The 24,469-nt window shown below is 38.1% G+C and overlaps 2 protein-coding genes across 2 annotated transcripts; both read right to left on the bottom strand.

The window, feature by feature from the left end:
• Positions 1–1,942: 1,942 nt before the first annotated feature.
• LOC104271611 (pulmonary surfactant-associated protein A-like) lies at positions 1,943–4,971 on the bottom strand. The gene is made up of 3 exons (XM_009866328.1): positions 4,818–4,971; positions 3,051–3,128; positions 1,943–2,319 (listed from the first exon to the last, which is right to left on the bottom strand). The coding sequence occupies exons 1-3, from the start codon at positions 4,969–4,971 to the stop codon at positions 1,943–1,945; spliced, it is 609 nt and encodes a 202-aa protein (XP_009864630.1).
• Positions 4,972–20,366: 15,395 nt separating this feature from the next.
• LOC104271609 (mannose-binding protein A-like) lies at positions 20,367–23,606 on the bottom strand. Its single transcript, XM_009866327.1, has 4 exons — positions 23,414–23,606; positions 22,074–22,181; positions 21,356–21,445; positions 20,367–20,746 (listed from the first exon to the last, which is right to left on the bottom strand). Exons 1-4 carry the CDS (start codon positions 23,604–23,606, stop codon positions 20,367–20,369), a joined length of 771 nt encoding a protein of 256 aa, XP_009864629.1.
• Positions 23,607–24,469: the final 863 nt, after the last annotated feature.

Genomic DNA, 24,469 nt, shown 5'->3' with positions numbered 1-24,469 from the left:
TAGGATACTCCAAACCTGGTTGGAGATCTGTATGAATATGTAGGTTGTCAAGCAGTGAAACAGGCTGCCCAGAGAAGTGGTGGAGTCGCTGGAGGTATTTAAAGAGCAGGTAGATGTGGTGCTTAGGGACATGGTTTAGTGGTGGGACCTGGCATTGCTATGTTAATGGTTGGAATCCGTCTTAAAGGTCTTTCCCAGCCTGAACTATTCTGTGTGAATTTGATTCAGATAATAAAGAATCATGTTAGTAGAGTGATTTTTTTTCTTCTTTTTCCAACATGATGCCTTTCAATGCCAAGTAGTCATCTTGCTCCGGTACTGAATCTGTATGGCTGAAAGCCTCAAAAATTGCTAACAAGGTGTACTCGTTAAAATAATTAAAATGCAAGGAGTGGATGCTGTTTTAAGTAAACCTTCAACTCTTTTCGAAGATTTTGTACAGCTGGTCAGAGCTAAGCCTAGGAAAATTAAAATGCATTAGTTTAGCTTTACCTTTTCTCAAAGAAACCCAAGGGTTGGAATTTTTGTAATCTATTCCTTTCCCACTTGAAATTTTTGGCCAAAATGGTATCACAGTCATAGGTCTCAAAGGAACCTATTTTGTAATGCAGGTTCACACTTTGAAATCTATCCAACAAGGTACTGGGTGTATTTTTCTCATTTCAAAGTCCCTGTCCGCTCTCAGGTCAGCTGGAGTGCTGTATGCAATGCTGGGCATGAGTCCTCTGCTCCCAAGAGCGTCCGTTTTATCTCCTGCATCTGAAGACATTGAAGCTTTCTGAGTCTAAAGGACATGAAATGACCATGAGAACAGAGCTCATCCCTTCCTCAGTGCAGGCTAAGGACAAGGGACAACACGGCTCAGCCAAGTCCAGGTTCCTATGGGCTCCCTGCACAGAGCTAAATGTTGGGGAGGAGGAGGAGAAGATGAAGTAGAAGTGTTTATGCATGTCTTTTAACTCCAGTGCTTGCTTTTTTTTCCCCCCACAGGTGATGTGAACATAATAATGGATGAGGCCAGGACTTCCTCCCTGCAAGATAAAAGTGTGAGAATTTGCTGCTACTGGTGGTACTTCACTGAGCTCCCTCTGCTCTCCAGCTACTCTAACTGAGTAGTGGTGAAAATATTTTGTGGAAAGATGCTTCTTGATCCTATCGGATTTGCATCACGGTCTGACTGTGCGGTTGCCTGGCATGACATCAGCAAAGAGATAACTTTTGAACTAACTGAACTTTCAATCTTACCTGCTCCCTCGAAATAGTTTATGCTTGCTCAGTGGGTTGGGAGAAGACAGGTGGCCTTCCAACACTGCGATAGTCATAGCTTTATGGGGAAATGTGAAGTTTTAGCAACAAAATGCAATCTTTAGTATTTTATACACATAAAAAAAAAGCTACTCTCTATGTAACACTAAGAAGATTAACTGTAACTGGTATTGTTAAGGTTTTTATAAAACCAGTGCTAAGTATGGCTGCTGAATGAATCAGTGCATGCTTCAATATGACAATACAAGCCCTATAATTCAGAGAGATGTACAAAACTTGAGACCATAATTGCTCCAGTGAAGTGCATCTCTTTTAAGGCAGGAACTATAAAATACTTCCACTGTGAAGCCATGAGCAATTTTGAATTCAGGCTTTTCCAACACCCTAAGTCAAACCTTGGAATTTTCCTCTAATCTTAACAAAGGCACAGAGACACCCTGCCATGAAAAATTAATCCTGAGCTACTCACAACCCTCCAAAAGAGAGAAACACGTCAGACTAGGCACATTTAAATCAATTTAATCACCTACTACATCTGGCATTTTAAGGATCAAAAAACACCATAATATGATTAATTTTGGATTTTCTGACATAGAATAACTGCAGAATTCGCATAGACCTGAAACATAGTATATTTCATCATTTCCATATTCTGAGGTGACTGAAAGGACATTCTTTAAAATTCACAGATCGTCAGGCGATACAGATTGCATTTTTTGTCACTCCAGCTCCCGTCAGTGTACATCTCTACACATTTTTCTGTCCCTTTGCCATTAGGCTCGTGTGAGCGCCACTTGGTGTAGCGCAGATTCCCCCCTCTTAGGCACTTAAATTGACCTGAAGTCTCGCTTTCTTTAATGCCCAGGTAAGCATATCGGTTATACTCTTTCGCAATGCCCAAAATAGCTTTATTCTCCTCCTCATTTGTGGGAGTTGCAAGAGTTCCTCCAGCCTCTTCACAGAATTTTAGTGCAGATGCAAAGTCAACATTCTTCCCATTGCTAGCAAATATTTTGTTGCCTACTTGTCTCATTTTCCCATTCAAAAAAAGCACTAAAACATGAAAAGAAAAAAGACTAGTTAGCTTATTTTGTTTCCTATGTCATATTGATGAGAAAGCAAAGAATAATTAGGAGATGAACAGAAAACTAAAAGTGGTAAGAAGAACAGGGGAGGGAATAGAGTGCAAGAATGAGAGTAAAGGGGATGAAGAGGAACAAAGATCTTCAAAATTTTATCAATTCATTAGTTGTTCACTAAGTATACTGCCATGCTTCTTGTGACCCCTTGGTCCTTGTCTTCTTCAAGACAAGGATGCCTCACAACATACACTATCAGTCCTCTCTAAAGAGGATCAGTTTGCATCAAATTTGAGCACATGAAACAGAGAAATGATTTTTTTTTTGTTAATTCCTTCTCAGTACAAAGTAATCTACCATTTTCAACAGTCTCGATGATGGATAAAAACGCTAGCAATGTGGTACAACACTGAGGAGTTCCCACGAATCCATATGGAAAACACAACATCAGTTGGAATATATATATTTTTTTAAATAAATCAGAGTCAAATTACTGCACATGAGTGTTTCTGAGAGAAATCTGCCTCCCTCTCCCAGAAAAATGAGTCCTGATCTCCCTTGCTCTTAATAAGAAAATGCAGTTTTGGGATGTAGTACTATATTCAAGTGTGATTTCTTTTCTGCAGCTGCTGATTCTATAATTAATTTTGCTGATTGCATTTAAAACTGATTGTGAGCTGAAAAGGTAAAAATGGGAAAATTTACCGCCTTCAAGTCTGGAAATTCGATGTTTCAAATTTACTAATACATTCCAGAGTTCAGTGTTCAGAGAAACAGATGGACCTACACAGACAAAAAAAAAGTTACATAATTAAACAAAACTGGGCTCTGCTGGTGGTACTTCACTGAGCTCCCTCAAACTGAGTAGTGGTGAAAATATTTTGTGGAAAGATGCTTCTTGATCCTATCGGATTTGTGTCACAGTCTGACTGTGCAGTTGCCTGGCATGACATCAGCAAAGAGATAACTTTTGAACTAACTGAACTTTCGATCTTACCCGCTCCCTCAAAATAGTACATGGTAACATGTACAAGATAAAACTAGTACATGATAAAACTAACAATTTTCCAAAACTAACTAGCACACAATGTATTTTTTTAACATCCTCTGGCATAAAATAAATGTTTTCCCAGTATTTTTTTGCACTGTTGTTAACATGTATTAAAGCAAACAAACAAACCCCTCCAACCCTCTGAAATGATGAAAAATGCCTTCTGCATAGAAGAAAATATATTTCCCTAGGTTGCAGCCTTATGTTTGTCATGTCTGTGAAATTGGCTTTGTCAGAAAGAATTTGTTACATACTACTAATCATTAGTGAACAAGCACAAGGGAGATTTTTGGGGATGGAACGGTTCCTGTGGCACTGTATCACTTTCTTTTTAGTCTGCTGGATGGATGCTTTTTGTTTTTACACTGGGGTCTTATTTTAACAGAAACATTAAGTACTGGTATAGGAGGGTTTCTGTATAGATTGTGTGAAATACTCATCCAGCACTACTTGCTAAAATGGGAGCTCATGGTAAAGGCAGATACTGTATTTATACAAATTTCCGAAGGTCATACATGTAGAATACAGTTACTCATGTGCTCCCATGATTGTGTTCCCATTATCCACAACTAACACAAGAAGCACAAAATAATGCTGCATCTCCCTTTCTCCCAGTTGTAATATCACAACTCTTGCTGCACTTCACAGTCAGTAAAAATCAACATATTTGACCCAGTAAAGACAGTCCATTTGACTGACAGAACTTTACATAGACATCAGACTTTTTCAGATGGTGGTTCAATATTTCCTTTCTCACCTGATGGGCAAGGACAACTTTTTTTTCCAAGGTGTGCTGTCAGGCCTCCAGAAAATCCCATGAAACCTTGACAAGAGAAGTATAATTTTCTTTTCAATTGATGTATATTCTGGGAACTTCATGAAGAAGTAGAATTTAATCTCAAACAGAAATATGATACATCTATGAATAGTTTTGATAGTGCTTTAGCCTTGGTAAAAGACCTGGAGAAAACATTTATTCACAGAAAGAAAATTACACAGTGCAGTGTGGTTCTTATCAGACTCCTTTTGCACACACTACCTTTGAATACATGTCAGAAGCCTTTTAATTACACTTTTAAATATGGGAATAACATTTTTTTTTACTTAAAAAAACCCCAAAACTTCTGCTGTGAAAGAAGCAATCCCCTTTGGAAAGTCAATGGAAAAGTACTACAAAGATATATATGTGTGTGTGTATATATATATATGTTTCAGTATTGATAATCTGTTAATTTCCCCTTTTCTCCCTGAAGAGAGAGGAGGCCTGTATTTTAGGAAAAGAAATTAACCTGATCATTTCCTCCACTCAGTATTCCCTCCTCTGCTTAACGCACCTGCTTACTTGAGGGCACGTGTACTTGCTTTTATTCATGCAGCCTTCATGACAAAGATTTTTCACAAAAAGAGGGTATCTTACTTACCTGATAGACCTGCTAGACGTCCTTGCACACCAGCTTTTCCAAACAGTCCAGAGCCAGTCCCTAACTCAGAAATTCCTGTACATTTACACTGTGCATGGCAAGTCACTAACAAAGCTGCTATTGCTGTGAGTATGTAGGATGAGTAAGACAACATGATTGTTCAGGTTAGCTGTAAGAAAACCCATGTATTTGTCAGGCAATGATTCTGCAAGAAATTGTAGGCATTGAATTATACAATTGAACATTTTCTTCCTTTTCTTCTCTCTCTCTCCCCCCACCTCCCCCCATTTGTCCCTTCTTGGAATCCTTTTGTTGTTTAAACAGTGTATAGTTTAGGTATAAGAGATTTCCCAGACTTATTTTGCTACCTTTGCATAGCTTATACATAAAACTGTTTCTAGACTGATACCTATTGGTATACTCAGAATGACAGCTACGTATTTGGGAGTAGTGGAAACAAATCATCCTTTTTGCTATCAGTGGCTGTCTGTTGGATTAATCCTTGAGAAGTTATGAGCTCAGGTGTAACTCATCACAGTTAAGCCATTAGTTGTCTGTAAGGGCCATAATCACTCAAGAGAAACAAAGATGCATATGCTACCAACCTGAAAGGCACAATCTGTTACAGTGGTGCCTGGTTGTGATGGTTTGGAGCTAGTTAGGAATTTCTTTAAGCAGAGCAATATTTAAGCACAGCTATTTGAGTTAAGCAGACTGATAAAGTGTTTTACATATGGGCAAAATTTTACAGTTCAACTGATATTCCTGTGTTATTTTGAGCATAATTCCACAAGCTTGAACATGTCAGAGTTAGTCTTGTAGAAACCGCATTTTTGCTAGCTGGCAAAAGGCCTATTCGGCTTACTTTTATCCTTCCAGATACAACACTTAGTGTTTTAATCTCAGTGCCAAGATATCATGACTAAAAAGCACTCTGAAGCTCTAGATCATGGCTTTACAATGCAGCTGGTGGGTATGTAGCACTGGAAATGCTGAGCAGTTACAAAACCTGAACTGATGGACTACACAACATAATGGCGTGGAGAGAGCCAATCATTGGCATCATTCAGTCAGAATAATAAGAGTGATAAGGAAAGGTTAAAGATGCCAGAATGCATATCTCTAATGAGTTGACTCATACAAAATGAGTAACTTAATACCCATGACTTCACCTTTTGTTTGGCACGAATTGGAGACGATCACATACTACACCCTGTTATGAACTTTCATCTTTAAAAACATTCAGAATTGACTAGATCATTCTGACACATATGTTCTAAATCCAGCTGCACTTAAAGTTAAGAATAAAATCTTGGTTGGCTTGAATGACACAAGATTATTAACATCTAGGTTCATCAGCTAAAACTAGGTATTGGTTTCAAAGCATATATGCCAAGCAGAATCAAAATCTCAGAAATATGTTTATTATTATCAGCACCATTTATTAAATGGATACACTAAAACTGGACTGAGCTTTTTATTAAAAAAGTATTCTTTACATCTGCCAGACTGACTCTATCATAGAAGGCTTTTGACATTATTCTAAATCTACGTCAGTACCAAATATTTTTAAGGGTAAAGTTCACTTGATTTTCCTGGGGAATGTCTCAGCCAAATGAATTCATAAGGCAAGAATATTCAACTAATAAATTGATTTTTTTTGCTGCATGTAGAATTGCTAAGTAATAGCAGCATCTATTCCTCCTGGTCAAGAATTTCCACTTTAACAAGTGAAAATTTCAAATCCACCCAAACCCACACATGCTGTATTAAAAGTGATGTTGAGCTTTGTGGATCTGAAGTGTCTCAAGGTGTTTACCCTTTACTACACTGCAGCTTAGCAGACTCCTCTGATGATGGTGGCCAGTGACTCAGAGAGTGGATTATTAAAGTCTCTAACAGAAATCTACCTTTGGTGGGTAGGGATGTGCACATCTCTGAGATAAGGAAATGCAATTGCAACAGGTAATCTTCATCTGATGCTGATCATTCAAGGAATTACATCTGAAGAGACTGACTACTGCATCCAGTCCATAACTGGATTATGATGTAGAGTCAGAGACCTGATCAGTTATATAGCAAAACAGAAAAAACAGCTCTTCAGTTTTAATGACCTTTATCAGTCATTACAATCTGGTGTCCTTCAGGCATCTCCTCGTCTACTAAAATTGCTAATAGAAGTGAAGCAAAAAAATCCTAATGAAGGAAAATTTAATTTTAAATTGTAAATATGACTATGGCAATGAAAAGGAACAGGTTTGCCTTCTAGCTGAAGTTTCTTGTGATTTATTAAAAGGAAATTCAACTTACCCTTCTGCTTCAAAGAGAAATGAAAGAGCAGTTTGCACAAGTCCCTTTATATAGTGCTGTGTTTGTTAAATGACATTGCTGGAGTGAAGACTGGATAATGAGGGCACGAATGAGCTTTTTCAGTTTTGCTTACACACTTGTTATGCAAATATTGAGAGCAATTGTAAGGGCTGAGAAATTTCTTTTTCTTTTATAAGAACAGAAAGTCAAAGTTGGAGGAAAAACAATCTAAAACTAACAGATAACCTCAGATTTGTAAATACTTACAAAATGTACAAAAATTTAAAGAAACTTTCAGTGATTTTAAGTGATATTGTGACAATTTTCCCTTGTTTTAAAAAACAAAAGTCACATATGACCACCAATAGCTTTTATAGAAGGAAAGGGGCCCTTGTTAATAAGGGAAGCATATTAGCTTTCAGATAGTCTGACCTGGTAATCAGAATTCTAAACTTTGCCTCCCATCTCTGTATCTGATGTACTTACCTAAATATAATTTTCTAGCTGTGCGTATGCTCATTGTTTCTGGACTATCTGGTCTCTTTTGCATGTAGAGTAGAGGTGTTCTTCACCTGGGCAGAGATGGAAAAATCTGTATGTATGCACAGAAATCCCCAAATGGATAACCTTTTCAAATAAAAAAAGAAACCAGAGGCTTTGGTCCTCTGGTTCCCCAGCAATAAAGTTTGGGATCTCATAACTTCCCTCTGGTTCTGATGCATTCTACTGTAAGAACATTTATGTTTTATCCCAGGTGAGGTTTATTTTATGAACCTCAGCAAGCCAAAATGTCAGTCCCTCACCCGTAACATACAAATACCTCTGCTTCACAGCTTTGTGGATTTACACTGTGGTCTCTAAAGGATAGAATGGTGTCTGCTTTTAATTTGGCTTTTTTGTCATGATCCCTAGGTATGGTGTCTTTCAACTTAGCAGAATTCACAGCTGCAAGCTAACATCTTTAGCTTCTCGTTCAACAGATAGACATGTCTTATATCAACTGGCTGACATAGCCAAGAGAAAATACCAAAGGAAGAGGTATGTTTAGGATCCCCTTTAGAAGTCACTGAAATCCACTTCCATTCACAACTGTGAGTCTTGTCCTCCAGTTCAAAGTGCTCGGCATGGTCTGTCTTCCCTCTCTCTCTCAAAAAAAACCCAAACCAAAGCACCTGAGGAGATATCTGTGACCTTTTTGGCAAATGATCACTTAACACTCACAAATGTATGTTATAAACAATCTCTCTTCAAGTCCTTACTCTACCAGATAGGCAGAAAAGCTTCAAACACAGGTTAGTCGTTTTACAAAATCGCTAATCCCAGCAGTTGAAGAACTGATGGTAACCATATAAACTGTGGATTAGACAGGACCCAGTAGGTAAAATAACCTGTTTCTGAATCCTGCTGTGATTTGAGAATAGCACAGGTGAATAGCAGGCAATTCAGCGTAACCAATTCAGCACATGAGGAATTCTGTTTCTGAATGGTAGCAGACCTCTGGGGTACCTATGGCTCTAAGAAATTTCTGCAGTTGCAAGATAAGACAGAACTTAATGGATCCAGATTTTGGAAAGTAGTATTTTAAATGATTAGGTACCCAAGTTCTTGGGTAGATGCAGTTTCTAGGCAACCCTGCAACAGTTGTAATGGTTAACAGTGTTCTGTTGTATCACTGCCCCTACAAGCATAGCTTTAATACGTGAACAACATGGTAAGTCTTTGCACTATTTCTTCTACCTAGCATAGTCTATACTAAATAAATAAATAAATAAATAATTGGAAACATTAATCAGGGAAGTCAGTAAAGCCCCAACAGCTACACACTTATCTCTGTCCATTCAAGAAAGTGTGACATGAACAAGACATGGCTTATAATGACTTAAGATGTAGAAAGACTTTATAAACTATTATCTTTCATCAAAACTTTCAAAGGAACATACATTTGATAACAATTCTTCTCCCATGAGTCAGGCTTTACTTAAACAATGGAAGCTGATAAGAAATCTAAAACATAATCCAACATGAGAGATTACTTAGTCATTAGATTTACTTTCCTTAGCTGTGTGGCAAAGAATTAAGAAAATAAATATCATAGAATAAGGAAGAAAGTAAGTAAATATTTTTTCTGCAAACTGGCACTTCTGTAGAATAGCTACGAGGCTCGGTATTTTGTAATTTACAGGTAAGCCTGTGTGGTAATGGCTGAAGATCTTCAGCTGTTTAACACCCACAAAACCCAGCCAGGGAACTCTAATGGTTTTGGTGGGCCCCGGATGCTGCATCCTCCTTTCTGTCGTTAAGTAGAACAATAAAATTCCTTCTGATGTCCCCTAATGCATTAAACATGCCTCGTTGTTAATGCCCACAAATTAAACCTAAACCACAAAAAGACCTGCTCAACTATTAGCAAAGAGTAACTCAGGGAAAAAAAATAAGAAAAAAAGATAATCTGATTTTCAAAGACACTGTGCACCCAGATAGACTGCTTCTCTATAAAGCAGCCATGCACGCTGCCATCAAAAAAGTAATTTGAAAACTAATAGCTGCCAAGGTAATTCCAAAACCAGAATCAATTTTATATATCCTTCAAACCTCTAATTTTCAGAAAACAAGGTGAACTCTCCGTTTTGCTCGCACACTGTTTTGAAATGAACTGATTACTAACAACATTATCATAGCCCGATCTGCATAAAGCTGTGACACACTCTTTCATGTGAAATCCAATCCAGCACAGCCCCACTGGTTTATTTTAGCAATCTGTGAGACATTAATCTTAAATGTGTTGCTGTGCTGCAAGTTCTCCGAGCTTGTCAATTCTCCATCTTCACCTTGTTCAAAACAACATTGACTTTTTATACCTGTCTAGTATTTCCACTGCAGTCAATTTGCTCTGCCTTAAAATCATTAAGACTTAGGTGCCTATAGTTAGTATTAAGACGACTCATTGACATCAGTTTAAGCTCCCATCAGAAATAAAAGGAACTAAACGTATGTCACGTATTAAGTAACAAAACAGTAAAGTGCTGCCTCCTCCCCACCTGTGGTGCAATAGATTATGATGTTCCTAACGAGAGGACAACAGAGATGGTGAACAGAGCTTGGAGCAGTGGATTTTAAAGACCTGGCTCCACCAGGCTGTACTGAACAGCCCTTACATAGTATTGTTCTTGCAAAGTCAGAAAACATAATAAGGAAAAAAAAAAAAAGTCCTTGAGCAATTGAATAAAAAACCCCATGTCCCTTCCATTCTAGGAAAAGCAAATCCAAACTATGCTATCAAGAAATGGGGTGACCTGGTTTTTCAGAGCTTTCATTAAAAACATGGTTCTCTCCTGACAAAAATTTACAACCTTGAGACTATATTAACTGAAGGACTACTTGTTTTCAGATTATATCTGATTTCTCCTTTCTCATATACTTGAAGCAATGGATTTAAACTACAGATTCATAGGACACTACAAGGACAACAGCCAAGTGGCCTCTTGGATTATATGAAAATAGTAGGCAAGTTGCTAGACTTCATTTTCACTGAGACATTACTTCTATGCCTTGAAAAAAAAACACGAGAGAAAGTCACTTAGAGCACATTAAAACAAAGGCAGCAAGCGAATCCTACTTTGACATAACTGAATTTTAGATTTATAGACACAGCTTGCTTCCTTCCTTCAAGTAGAACAAAGGCTCTTCCCTCCTCCCTTCCCATATTGTCTCTCCAGATGTAGTAAAAATTTAACCATATCATAATCAACTTCTTTCTTATCCTTTCAAAACCAAACAGAAACAATCTCATTCTAACTTTGCAACCTAATAATGATTTGCAGAAGGTCTATATTTTACCTGCTTCACAGCTAGAGAAACCGGGGTTCATAGAGGTGCTATCCCTAGGATCACCGAGGGAGCCCATTTTTTTCTCCCAAGCATCAATTCACTGTTCAATCCTGTAGCCCATATTACCTACTTTATAATTCCTCCTTGTATCCTCCATGCTAAGGACACAGCCCTCTATGGGAATAACTACACAATAGCATGGGAGATGATTCTTAACCCTTTGTCAACAACACAACAAAAATATGCACTGCAATGTCAATCACTAGTGACACAATGGAGTTAGTATTGTCCTTTTTTACTGGAAATAGTGCAAAGGGTAATCGTAGAGGTGTCCTGCCATATTGTGTTCCCACAGAGATGAACTGTACCACATTCCTCCTTTCAAAAGTGGTAACAGGAAGCAAATTATGCTTGAACAGCCACTAGTCAATATTGCCTTGGAAACAAATGCTTATAATTCATATCTTGCCCTTACAAACAGCCACCTGGCCCTTGTTATCAATTTAAAATAAAGACAATCTAGTCTGCAGATAGCAAAAAAATCCTGCTAAGCTGTTATTAAGTTGCTATCTCTGGGAAATGGCCCATCTAACCTCTCGCTGATAAGTGTTACAACATATATATCCAAAAGCTTTGTCAACATTTATTTGCAATTGAAATTCAAGATCTTTGGGAGAAACTTACTGAAAACACATGGTAGAAAATACAGAGTTACAAATGAAAATAATAAACTCACCAAGCTGCTGTTAAGGTCTGCTGGTCACAGTAAAAGGAAGCTTCTTTGCGTCTTACTGAAGGCACCCCAACTGGTAATGAAGTCCCAGGAAACACCACATATCCTGGTTGTTACTGCTGTCGTGAGCTGAAAATTAAGACAACAGGTATTACAGAATTTAATTTCGCACAGAAATTTGAAGCAGTCTTTAGTGTACTGGATCTCTTTCTTTTGTAACAGCACAATTTTAGATTCTAATTAGTGCAAAAGTGCAGAGGAACACACTATATCTCTTTGGTAAGAGCATATTAAGGCACTTTGTTATTTCAGTTCCTGTGAAAACCAGGGCCCCTGAGCAGCAGCCCTTGCTGTGCCCAGCTGTGGGGCGCAGCGTGACGAAGACACGTGGTCCCTGACGAGAGTCCCGCAGCTTCTGCCCCTGAATCCCCGGCAGCTTCGAGCTACCTGTGCTGCGTGTTGGTGGCTGGATGGCTTGAGTGCTGAAGTGATAAGAAAGGGCCAGAGACTGAAGGGCCCAGGAAAGAAGCTTAATCTCCTTGCCTTTTGTTGATACCTGAGCTGACTGGAAACTTTATGAAGTGCAGTTACTGCAAAGGCTTCGGGGTAGAAATATTCTTGGAAGATTCCTGCAAGGGAAGAACAACAAAAGAAAAGTTCAGCTACATACACATATTTATTAAAACCCTTTTCCTTTCACCCTGAGCATTCCCTGACTGTAGCTGGGCCTTCAGAATAGAATATTCTGGAGCCCAAATACTAAAGAGCGTTATTTTGGACTTTTCTGCAGTACTTTCGTTTATTACTGAGTTTTCAAAAACTAAAAATGTAATCGATATTTTGAAAGATGCTTATAGTTTTACTCTGTAATTACAAGCCAATTTCCTTGCTAAGTTCTCTGAAAGACTTTGCAAGCCAAAATCTGAAAGAAAATAAACACAGCTTGTTGAAAGCATTCAGAATTTCCTACAGAGTGAGATTTGACCAAAACTACTCATCTACTAACAGATTATATAGAGGATTTAACTGAAGGAAAAGTTTACTTCATAATTAGCAATTGGCTAAGGAAATAGGTTAAAATCGAGATGATTCTCTCAATAGAAACATGTTTTTTTCACACCAGACTGACACAGTTTGCAACATTTGTTGCACTGTTTCAGCATATATTTTGAGATGCTCCCTGAAGAACAAGGACCGATGTTTTTACCATCCTGACATAGTGAAAACGGCAAGATTTGATTACGGAAATTCTTCACATCCAAAATAGAAGCTTAAAGCCTATTTCTGGTGCCCTGATAAAAAGTGTGACCTCTCCCTGCAAACATCTGCCATGCTTGTTTCCTTAGATCATTGCTGCTAAATCTACACACCTATTATACCATTTTGCTGGTCATTCTGATTCTAAAATGTGAAAGCTGATACCCAGAAGTAGAAAGATTAGCACAATGAACCATATATATTCATTCATTTGTGAGGATTAGAAGACTGCTGCAACGTAAACCAAAATTCAAGCAGCTGAATTTACGGCATTTTAAAAAGCATTGCGACACTCAGTAGTATTTTTTAGCTTGTTTGTTTCTTTGAAGATTTCAGTAAACTATCCACATGGAACTGAACAAAACAGTGGCAAGTTCTTGAAATTTTTACTTTTTAACCAGTAAGGAGTATTTTTGTACTGAACAGAGTGATTCAAGGAACACTATATAATAAGGTAGGAATATGCAACTTTGAGTCTATAACACAACACCTGCACTTCTGAAATCTTTTGATTTCCAGTGACCTTCAAAGGTAATTGGCTACTTAACTGCCCTCTGGAAACTTCTTTAGGTACATAAAATGTCAATGAAAAAGATGAAAAACAATAAGAAATGGGAAAACTTGGAGAAGGAAGGTCTGAAAAAAGACTGGGAGGAAATTCTTTAATCAGAGAGAGAGAGAGAGAGAGAGAGAGACGGGTGGGCTATTCAATTGCTGGCTAGGATAACAGTCATAGTACTTTTTTTAGCTAGCTAATTAAAGCCTCTTGGAGTTCATCTAGTAGATAAAAACAAGGAACAGATGAGAACTCAGAGAAATAAAAAGAAAACAAAAAGGGAATGAATAGAGCCCTACAACCCCAGATTCTCTCTGGAGAGACTGAGAGATCTTGAAAGTTGCTTGAGGCCACAATGATTCAAACTAAAGCTGTTTAGTAGGTTATTGAAACACAGCAGACTTAGCTTGTATGATATATCAAACAGAATGCTTAATAACTCTGAAAAATGTAATAACCATGAATGTCAACTACTTAACTAACAAAATATAATTTTGTTATTCCATAGGGGTCACTCCTTACAGCCTTTATAGCAACTTTATATGCAGCTTTGAAGCTTAAACATTATTTTTCTTAGTAAGACAAGATAAACTCTGCAAAACTATTAATAACCATTTCAGCTAGCTGTTGAATTTATTTATTTATTTATGTTTAAATTTGGTTTAGCATTCCCTGCTCTCATTTAAGGAATCACTCTAAGAGGCTGACATGCAAAAATCTAGCACCTGTACGCTCGAGCAGCCCACTGCCCAATTAAAGATCCGTTACCCTATTCTTGGTGAGACAATATGAACTACAGCCTTGCCTACAGATTCTAAATGTTTTGCTAAGCATGACAAATGTATGTACACCTGTAAAATGGACTTTGTGTATCTCCATATCTTTTCCCTCTGAAATGCAAAAGTACAAACAGCAACTTGTTTTCATTTTGTCTTGGATCCCAACGTATGCAAGTACCATGCAACTACATAGCCATCATCTCATCCAAATGTTATCTCCACAGCAGTGACTATGAAAAAAGTCATTACAGACGACTGAAGATATTACAGATTTCTGGCCCATCCGTACTGCTCTGGAAAGATAACAGCAGCACAACTATGGGTAGCCTTTTTGCTGGCTGCTTTTTTCCATTCGTTTTAGCAGAGACATGAGCTTCCAGACAAATACTGAAATAAATTAAGCCCTTTCACATCGGTATAGCTCACATGCCACAAGCACAGTTAGGTTTACCTAAAAGTCTAGACCAATAGCCTCAAAGAAGTATGCTATATCACTGGAGCAGCTGTTGTCCTGCTAATAATATTTTACTTTTCCTGCCTTTCTTGCATCTCCTGAAAGTCTTGGCTGTTTCTCATGTCTATCACCAGTCACACACTTGCCTGTCCCCTGAATATTCTTGTCGCCATTCATGACAGGGAAGCAGGTAGTCACATTCCCTCTATAAAAGTGGGCTGTAATATCTTATAACCTCTGGTTGTGAGGGAGAGACCAGAGAGCTCCCAGTAACTGGAGACAGAGTGTAGTATACAATTTTCAGCAAAGCAATACATAATGAATTTAAGTGTTACATTGACAACATTTGAAATGCTCCTCAAACAGCTTTAACACCTCCTATTGTGTGATGAGCTGTCAGATTTTCTTGCTGCCTTACTGTCCCTGACAATCCCCATTCATTCAAAACACACGTTCTGCTTTAAGATAGACCTTAAAACATAAGATTAAAAGGAAACAAAGATTTTCACTTTGTTTGTAGAATTTTCAAATTGAAAGGCTTTTAACCTTTTTTATGACTTTTTAGTCATAAAAGCTAGAAATGCACTTTAGTCTTGAAAATAGAATGTGAGTTTCTTCAGATGCTGGCAGTTGCAGCTTTAAGATAAATACCAGGTACTAGAGAATAACAGCACACAGAGGGCAATGTGAGGCTTCAAGATAATATTTCTCTACTAGTTTTTGATGTGCAAATAAAAGATCTACTTAACAGGCTTAGGAAGTACCATTAATACTCAGCCTTTATTCAGTGTAGCAGTATCTCTTTACACTTAAGGGTAAATCATTGAAATATAGGATGTGTTGAGTTGGAAGGAATCTTAAAGATCATCTAGTTCCAACCCCCTTGCCACAGGCAGGGACACCTCCCACTTGACCAGGTTGCTCAGAGCCTCATCCAGTACAATGGTGTAAAAAACCTGCATCATTTCTTCCTCCTGCCTTTGTGTTCACCTTGCTTCTGGGAATGCATATACCTGCTTAAGCAGGGTGGAGAGGGCATAAGGGGATAGAGGGGTTAAAAGGCTGAAAACTGTTAGCAAAGTAGCATTGATCAAAGCACTTCTGAGTGGGGCATTCTTGCAAAAGTGTCATTTGATCCATAAACCATGAGGCAGTAGATAATGGAGAGAGTAACCAATGTATTTATTATGATGTTGCTTAAGGGGGTTCAGGATTTCCAGCTAAATTTGGAAAAGCACTGCACCCATCTCAGCTGAAGTGGCTTGTAGTAGTTTAGCTTCTCTCGTCATATCAAAACAAAACTTTAAATCAAAAACATGACTGGGAATAATTTTGGGGGCAGGGAGAAAAGTTGCATAGAGCCTTTTTTTGTACTTATCTTGAGCACAAGCCAAAGGTGGCTAGGAGTTGTAGCCCAACAGTGCAGATGGAAGGAAGGGGAAGAGATGGTGTTCAGAGTTCTCCCAAAAGAGAGCAGAATGCCTGATGGGGAAACCTGCAAGAAGGTAGCAGGTCCAAATGGTTTAGTCTCTCCTTCCCTTTCTCACTGTGCACCTCTGCAGTGTGTTCAAGTACAAGCTGTGAGATGGAGTAGGACAGGTAGGGATGTAAACCAAGCACTTTCTTCTGCATTCTAGTACTATTTTCTGTAAAGGCTGCAACGCAACGCTGGAATTTAGTCAGCTGCACCACTGAGCTGATGCAGGCCCGCTTCTATGAAGCCTAGGGCTAGCACGCTCAGACTGGTGCTGCTCTCACATTCTGTACACTTAGTTCAGCTGCTTGAAGTTTTATCCGTATTTAAACATCCTGGAAGAGGATGCCAACCAGTTAGACGCTGTAGAGTCTTCTTCCCACTGCAAAACTGCCAGAAGCTTCTTGCAGGATTAACACAGAAGCCCACTTCGTGGAACAAACTGTGCCTCTGGTTGAAGATATTAACAAACCAGAGCACACAGACAGCCAGGAAAAAGCTCTCCCAGCTGTCTTACCCTGAAGCGCTGATGTAAACAGCTCAAGCTAGCTGTGTCTGAAACATCACTAGGGTCACAGACCATAGAAAGTGATGTTAACAGTAGGTGCCTCAGGATAAATTCATCCCCTAGAGATAACACAGAGGATCCAGTTGTGCTGCTAGTGCCGAGAGGTTTGGCAGAGAGCTTAGAAGAGATATGAGACCGCACCTCAGTTTCCAGGATCTCCTGCATTGTTTCTTCTGCAGGCTACTATTAGCCAAACTAAAATCCAGGAATTATTTTTATTTCCTTATGTCTCCAGGTGGAAGACCAAAGGGTACAGCCACTTTGGTAATGCTAAAGCCACAGACTTCCCTGTGTAGCACCTCTGCTCTGCATGTTTCACACAAGAAGCTAATGCCTTCACAACAGGATGCAAGCCATAGCAAAGGGCACATTTCTCCTCTTCTCTGAGCATAAATGAACCATCCCTGCCTCCACATTTATGTGTTACAATTAAAATAAATCAAACAGTAAGTATAAATTGCTGCTGATTGGAATAGCTTCCTGTTTCTACCTTGTAGTTCCCATTGAAAATTGCCACTTGAAAAATAAAGAGAAGGAAAAAAGCTTTTTAGAGATTGTATTTTTTCACATGTGACAGGATAGCTCTCCTTGAGCCTGTACTTAGCCTGCAATTGTGTTTTAGAAAGATAAACTCAGCAGCTGATTAGCAAACGCTCCTCTCATCCTGAATTACTCTGAAGCCCTGCAGAGGTCATATCAGCACCAAATGAGATGGTTCTAATCAGGGGTATAACAGTAAATACAGGTTAGTTTATAATTAATACAAAATTAAGTGGTCATCAGGAATGCTGATTTAAACCTCTTGGAAGATAATAGAACAAAATTTCAAACTCTTTTTCTCTTTTCGACACCTACTGAAGAAAAGTGTCCCTAAAGAAAGGTATCCCTAACATACGTGGTGACAAAGGTCAGCACTTAGGTCACATCTGATAGTACTTTGCTGACTGTAAAAGTTTTAAGTAATACAACTTCCTAAAAGCTCATTTTCTATTTTCAGGTCTTGTTCCTGCCCTGTGGCCTTTTTTCCAGTCTGAGGCAATCAGTCTGATCCCCCTCAATGGCCTGCCAAACCTCACAGGTTTCAGCATGGCTATTCTGCTCCTCCAAGAAACAGTTCAGGACACCACGGTTTACTGGGCAAGCCCAGACTAATAGAGCTGTAATTTTACTTGCACAGCTCCACTTCTAGGGCAATTCCACCAGAGATGGATTTTAATCAGCGTATTTGGTTTTCTAGAAAGGAAAGGAAGCTAGTGGCTTCCCTTCTGCACAGGAGGTGTTTCAGCTGAGGAACCATTTTCCCTGGGATGGTTTACACCAGGGTAAACCTACAAGATGGGGAATGCTGGGAACAGGAAAAGTGATACCAGGCTGCAGGTTGAAAGCTTAGAGACCCAAAGGATGGCTGACTGGGTGTTTACTTCAAGCAAATTCCAGAAATGTAGCTTGGATTTGCTATATACGGCACCATTGCTGGGGCCAAACACATCTTTCATGTACACAGCCTGGTGCAAGCTTCATAGATTTCTAACAACAGTATTGGCGATTTGCTGGGCAAAATGATGTAAAAAAAATTAGTCCAAATTACATTTCAAAGCTAGACTCTTGAGAGAGTGATTGATATGGCAATTATGAATAGTATTTCTAAAAAAAATATGAAATATCAATTTAAAGAACGAAACCGTTTACATCTGCAAAATAATACTGCAAATAATTTTCAAATCAGCTGCTTAGTCATTGTCACCTACTAGCTGGTGCACTGGGGACATAATACATCATTGCTCTTAGTCCAGATCCAAGCAAAATGGTCACAAAACATATCACATTTTTTGATACAATCTCAAAGTAGACTTATATAATCATTCTGAATAAACGCATTGGAGACTGAATTACTGCTGATCCCTAAACCTGGAAGCACAACAGGATTATACCTACTCTTTAGAATGTCTCTTTCCTGTCCTAAGTTAACCTCAAAGTGTCTTTTAAATAGTGCATTGTATCCTGCATTTTCATATAATAAATACTGATTCAAAACTCCCAGGCAAAATTTTAAATGTTCTTGTTTTCATAGCTGCAGGGCACCAATTAATGAAGAAAAGGACTGCAGTTCATTTGAGAGCCGCAAAGATAAGTTGCCAGTAATGACAATGAGAACATGATGCGGATCAGCAGATAAATCATACTCTAGAAAATTCATACCCTTCACCAATTTCAGTAATCGGTTTTTCTCTGTACCTGTATAACCTGCTTCAGGGAAAAGAAATGTCATGATTTACAAAATAGACATGGAGTTAGGCAATCAAAAAACCCAGCTATAAAACAGATGAGCTAGGCACCAAATGCACCTTTGCACGGATATGTTCCTATGTTTCCATGGGTCCACACAACTTGCTGGTGTAGATACAGTCATTTGCTCCATAAAGGTACTTAGCTTACATGCCTTAAACTAAGTGGAAGAGGAACTGAAAATCTTATTTTCTCCCACAGTCAAAAACTAAAAGCCTGCTTGTAAACATTTTTCTTAATTGTTGAACTTTTAGTATTGGGCTTTCTTGCCATGGCATCCACCTATTCCTGGTTAATCCAGTGTGTAGTTCACCTTTTTTGTAGTTCACTAGGTGTGAAAGTAGCTCCCATCAAGAAAATTATAAAAGCCTATGGCATCACTTTTCTCACATTAAGTACCTATCCACATAAATGAGGCCTTTTCCTGTTTTGCTGCATGAGCTAAATTCCACTGGGAGTACACTACACCAGTAGGCTCTTGTGTTTAATTCAAGAAAAATTTTTTTCTGCTCTATACTGTATTTAAATCTTAAAATCTTAAATATCTCCTGAACTTCATATGATGCCTATAGATTGCCAAAAAAGATTTTCTGGTTCTTTCGCTATTTTTCTACTCCACAAAAAGCAACCTGGCCAGGCACTTTACTGTTTATTCCTTTCCTCTATAGTTACAGCACATTTCATTTTACTATCATAAGGAAGAAAGAGCACAAAAATAGCCCAAATTGTAAAAAAGAAATTATTTGCATGTGAATTATCACGTGTGCAATGGCTGTCTGTATGTAAGTGACAAATACCACTCTAAGATCATTATCAGTCAATTTTAGAACTATAGTAAAAATGCACTAGGAGCAAAACTAAATACTGAAATAACATAGGACTGTATACACTGCCAATTACTCCCAAGATAAAAGAATGCGTCAGAAGCAACATGTGGAGAGTAATCTCTCCAAGTTTATAGCTCAGCTCAGAGATAGAATATCTAAAGTCTTTTCATTAGTTTCAAGACTACTAAAAAGTGGTTCTGTCATGCTGCATTTGCGAAGAGCTCATAGGAAGGTATAACAACCAGCCTGCTGAGCATGCCTTAACTTATTAGCCTTACTACCACTATGGTAAACACAACTTAATTCATAATGATTGAAAAAAATCCGTATTTTATGAGGAAATTCAAAACGGAATGTCAAAGAGAAAACAATTATAAATACTGTCTGTTTCTGGTTACTGCAAGCCACCTTTATGGGAACAAAATTCTATATCAACCACATAATTGAGATCAAAACCTTTTGGTTTTATTAAATTCATCAGCTCGAAAATTCACAGATAATTAAGACATTTGAACTCAAACAATTAACGTCATTCCATTTTCCAGAGTCTTGTATTACTGCACAGTCTTCATTTTTTAGATTATTTGGTTCTCCATCTTTCCAGTTGCTGTAAGTTACAGCTCCTCCATTCAGATACATGAACCTGCCTTCAGTCTGTTCATCAGATATCCCCATATAAGCCTGCTTTGAAGGTGCCATTAAGTCTTTTATGGCCGTATTTTCAGCCTCATTCCTAGGAGAGGCAAGTACACTCCCAGCTTTTTCACAAAGGGATTTTCCATTGGCAAAAGTATCTTCTTTTCCAGTTGAGACAAATATTTTTCTACCAATACTCTTGATCTTCTTTAAAATCAAAGCTAGAAACAAGAGCGAACATAATTGTATGATACCAAAAATTGATCATGCTATAGTTATTTATCAATATCACAACTGTACTTCAGAAGTAGCTAATACTAGCTATAAAAAAACCTATTTTTTGAAGTAGCAGGTAGAATCCAATAGAAGTCAAAACAGACATCTGGAAATATCAAGTCCACACTTCAAGAAAACTGTAACTTCACAAGAAACTGGATCAAAACTCTAGTTCTAATGTTTTTAATTTTCACTTTATATAGTATTACAGCTCTCGAACCATGATCTGAAGGAATTCACACTCAAATTGCAAGCATGACAAAATAGCTTGCCGGGTTTCAATGCAAACCTGAAGGACTGTAACAGAATTCAGGTTTTAAGGCAACAAAGCAGAAAGAGGAGACATGGGGACAGCTTTAGCAGGCCTGAGAAACTGAGCATTTTTCCAGGAAATATAGATTATCCTAGGATAAGTAGGAGTAGTAGCTCACATGCTTGACAGGCTTTCATAAAAAGCCAATGGAAAGTTCTTTTCAACCTACTGCTTTCAGTCCCTTCTCCAGAAAGGAAACTAATCCAGGTCAAAAGGAAAACTAATTAGCGATGGACCTTACCTTGTTTGTATCTGTTTAGTTCAGTCTCCAAAACTTGTATTTTTGTTTCCAAAGCAGTTACTTTTCTCTGCAGGTCATCGGCTACTACAACTAGGAGTTAAAGGTGTTATTTAGTATTTTATATTAAAATTACTACACAACAACTGTCTCTGAGATGCTTAGCTCTCCTGCACCATGTGAGAGAGCTATTTGGCTTGCAGAGCAGAAACCACAGGCCACATTGCAGATTTGTTCCATGAGAATTTGTTCCACTGGGAGAGGCTCATCCCCCACTGGGATGAATATTTGGGTGGGCTTTGAATTCTTACTGTTGCCGAAGTCATCTTTTAGTCAGACGGAAAAGCCCAGTTCTTAAAGGCACAACATACATGTAAACGCAATTGAATTAATGAAAATTGAAGCAAAACCCACATTAACAAGCAAAGAACAAAAGAAAAAAACATGCTGTTTAAAATATGAGATAAAGGGCTTCTTTTTTCATTCACAGGAAACAATAAACTAGCAACTCATTCCAGGCACCTTTCCCCCCTGGAGTTGTGTTGGTCAATTAATCTCCTATGTAACAGATGGTTTATCTGTCTGCCCCTCAGACTTCTGGAAATCACACTTTTCCTCAAATGATGTTGTAAGAATGGTAGACATAACATAAATGTTTTTTGTTAAATATACTAAAAGGTTGAAAACCAGATTATAGAAATATGAGAAAGTTATTTCTTACTTCCACGTTCTCCTTTTTCTCCTTTCTCTCCTTGTGGTCCTAAGTCTCCTTTTAATCCTGGAGGTCCCACTTTTCCAGGGAAACCTGGTGGACCTCTCAGTTCTTCTCCTAGAGTTTGATTTAAAAGGTATTTTTAAAAAAAGTTTTGTTAGTGTTTTGAGAGAGTACCAAACATTGCTTGCTTTGTTTATTCCCCATCGAAAATAAAAACAACTCAGGAAAATCAAATTATTCCCATGGAAAGATTCACTTTCTAGGAAATGCATTACTTCAATTAAAAATTCTTTACTACACCTACTTATGGCGTTGAAAATCCATTAAATAAATGTTGTCTAATGTTATTGCAGGGGTAACATATGCTTTAAAAAAAGAAAGCCAATATACTTCAGCTGTCCTCCAATCACACATGACAGCACATAACCTAAAAAATGAGCTAAATTGCAAGATGAAGCAGTTTTTTGAAGCAGGTAGTGCTGGCTTTACTTATTTCAACCATGAAATGGCAGAGGGCATCATAGTGAGGGTTTGTGGACTAGAAAACATCTATATACACTATCAATACACGTCACTAAAATTTTATGTCATAGTTCATATCAAGTAGTATTTTTAATGATGAGAACTTGCTTGGAGGTTGAAAAGCAGTTACCTAATTCCAAGATGTGTAGTATACACATGATAACACAGACAGGATACAGTAAGAAAACATATGATTCCATATGTACCGATTAAGTGTTTGGACAGAAGCTATGATTTGGCAGCCTGGGAGAGGAGGTGACTTGGTTCTCCCGTGACAGAAAGCACTTGTTGATCTATTTGCTGTTTGCAGCAGGGCATGACAAGAAGTTACCTAACTGACAGATCATGCCTTTGGGTGAATTCTGTTATTGAGACTCAGTGAGTATGAAGCAATCAAGTTACGGCCATCGGATTAGTGGCCAACTCTAGGAAGTATGATTTCTGGTTTTGAGAGCTGGCCCCTGGAAAGAAAAAGCAATAATAATTTAGGAGGGTATCGTAGGAAACTCTGCAAGTGATTCAGAGTACAAATAGTACAATCAGATGTAAATCTCATTACATCTCCATTTTACAGACTGCTGTGAAAATGTACTGTATTTTTTTATTTATTAAACGCCAAGTATCTAAGGTAGCATTATAAATGCAGAAAACATTTTCAGCTTCCTGAAGTTGTGCAGAGGCTACAAAAGGTTACTGGGGCAGATGACAAAGAGAGAAGTAAAAAGACAAAGTGAAAAAAAGAATAAAGCAGACGTGAAACAGAACAAAAGGGATAACAAGGAGTGTCAAAAATACAATACTGCTAAATGGCCATAGCTCTATACCTGGTTCTCCTTTTTCACCTTTGGGACCATCTCTTCCATCTCTGCCTGGTAAGCCAATGACTGCAGGAGCACTGCACTGAATTACTGGGCAGGAATAAGTTTTCTCTTCAGGTTTATCCATGTTCACTGAACTTGGTACCATCAGCAGTGAAAGCCAAAGTACCAAGGCATTGGAAGGCTGAAGGAGAGTCATTGCTAAGTCCACAGATCTGTGACAAATCAAGCAGAGTGACTTCATAAATTTCTCCATTTATGCAATTTTAAAGGTTTGCCTAGGAAAGAGTTGCCTGCGTTGCATCCCACCTTCAGGCAAAAGACCAAGAACAAGGGATAGGGTCTGAACCATCTAATCTAGCTTCTGATTGTATCTTCATCTATGGAAACTACAAAAGAAAACCCCAAGTTTATAAGAATCTGAAAATCTCAAGGTTTAATGAAGATACCTAATATAGCAACAGTCATCAGTCTCACCATGCTGCAAATCCATTCCAATGTTTTGTTCATCATATGTCTAAATAAATTTAGAAGCATTTCTCTGCATGCCAAAGGATTCCTACAGCATTCCAGTTTAAGATGAATACTGAACTCTCAGCTATAGTGTTTGTTTTCTGATTGCTGTATGTCTAAGCTTAGAGTGATTAAGCTGTTTCTCTTGACAGCATCTCCACTAATAGCAAACGCTCATATATCATAAAACAAAAAGCTTAACTGCATTCAAGTAGTAATAATATGATTGCCTCCCAGTTTCTCCTTTTAGACCTTGTATGTTAATAAGACACTTTTCTTCCTCAGCATTGTAACTCAGAGCTGAAGTCCCCTTGGATTCCAGATCTGCAATACTTTGCTTCCCTCTCTGAGCAGAAGAACAGTAACAAGCAGTAACATCATAAGGCAAAAGCTCTGTGTGATGTTCTGAAAAACTACACCACAGTAATTGTCCTTGATTTTAATATGAGGGTCAAATTTGAGGCAATCATGTCCCATGTATTGTGTGTTTAACTAAAAAAAACCCAAACAAACAAAAAACAAAAGGAAACCACCAGAAACATGAGCTGA

The sequence above is a fragment of the Apaloderma vittatum genome, unplaced genomic scaffold (assembly GCF_000703405.1).
Source record: "Apaloderma vittatum isolate BGI_N311 unplaced genomic scaffold, ASM70340v1 scaffold21553, whole genome shotgun sequence".
Taxonomy (NCBI): Eukaryota; Metazoa; Chordata; class Aves; order Trogoniformes; family Trogonidae; genus Apaloderma; species Apaloderma vittatum.
Note: the sequence above shows the minus strand (reverse complement) of the source record. Positions and strands in the feature narration are given on the sequence as shown.

Excerpts from the sequence above, each read along its gene's own strand:
- LOC104271611 (XM_009866328.1), bottom strand. The coding sequence starts at position 4,971 with ATGTTGTCTTACTCATCCTACATACTCACAGCAATAGCAGCTTTGTTA. Across the intron at positions 3,129-4,817 it reads ACGTCTAGCAGGTCTATCAG|GTCCATCTGTTTCTCTGAAC; the intron begins GTAAGTAAGATA and ends TTGTCTGTGTAG. Across the intron at positions 2,320-3,050 it reads AATTTCCAGACTTGAAGGCG|TGCTTTTTTTGAATGGGAAA; the intron begins GTAAATTTTCCC and ends TTCATGTTTTAG.
- LOC104271609 (XM_009866327.1), bottom strand. The coding sequence starts at position 23,606 with ATGACTCTCCTTCAGCCTTCCAATGCCTTGGTACTTTGGCTTTCACTG. Across the intron at positions 22,182-23,413 it reads AGGTGAAAAAGGAGAACCAG|GAGAAGAACTGAGAGGTCCA; the intron begins GTATAGAGCTAT and ends ATCAAACTCTAG. Across the intron at positions 21,446-22,073 it reads AGAAAAAGGAGAACGTGGAA|TTGTAGTAGCCGATGACCTG; the intron begins GTAAGAAATAAC and ends TTTAACTCCTAG.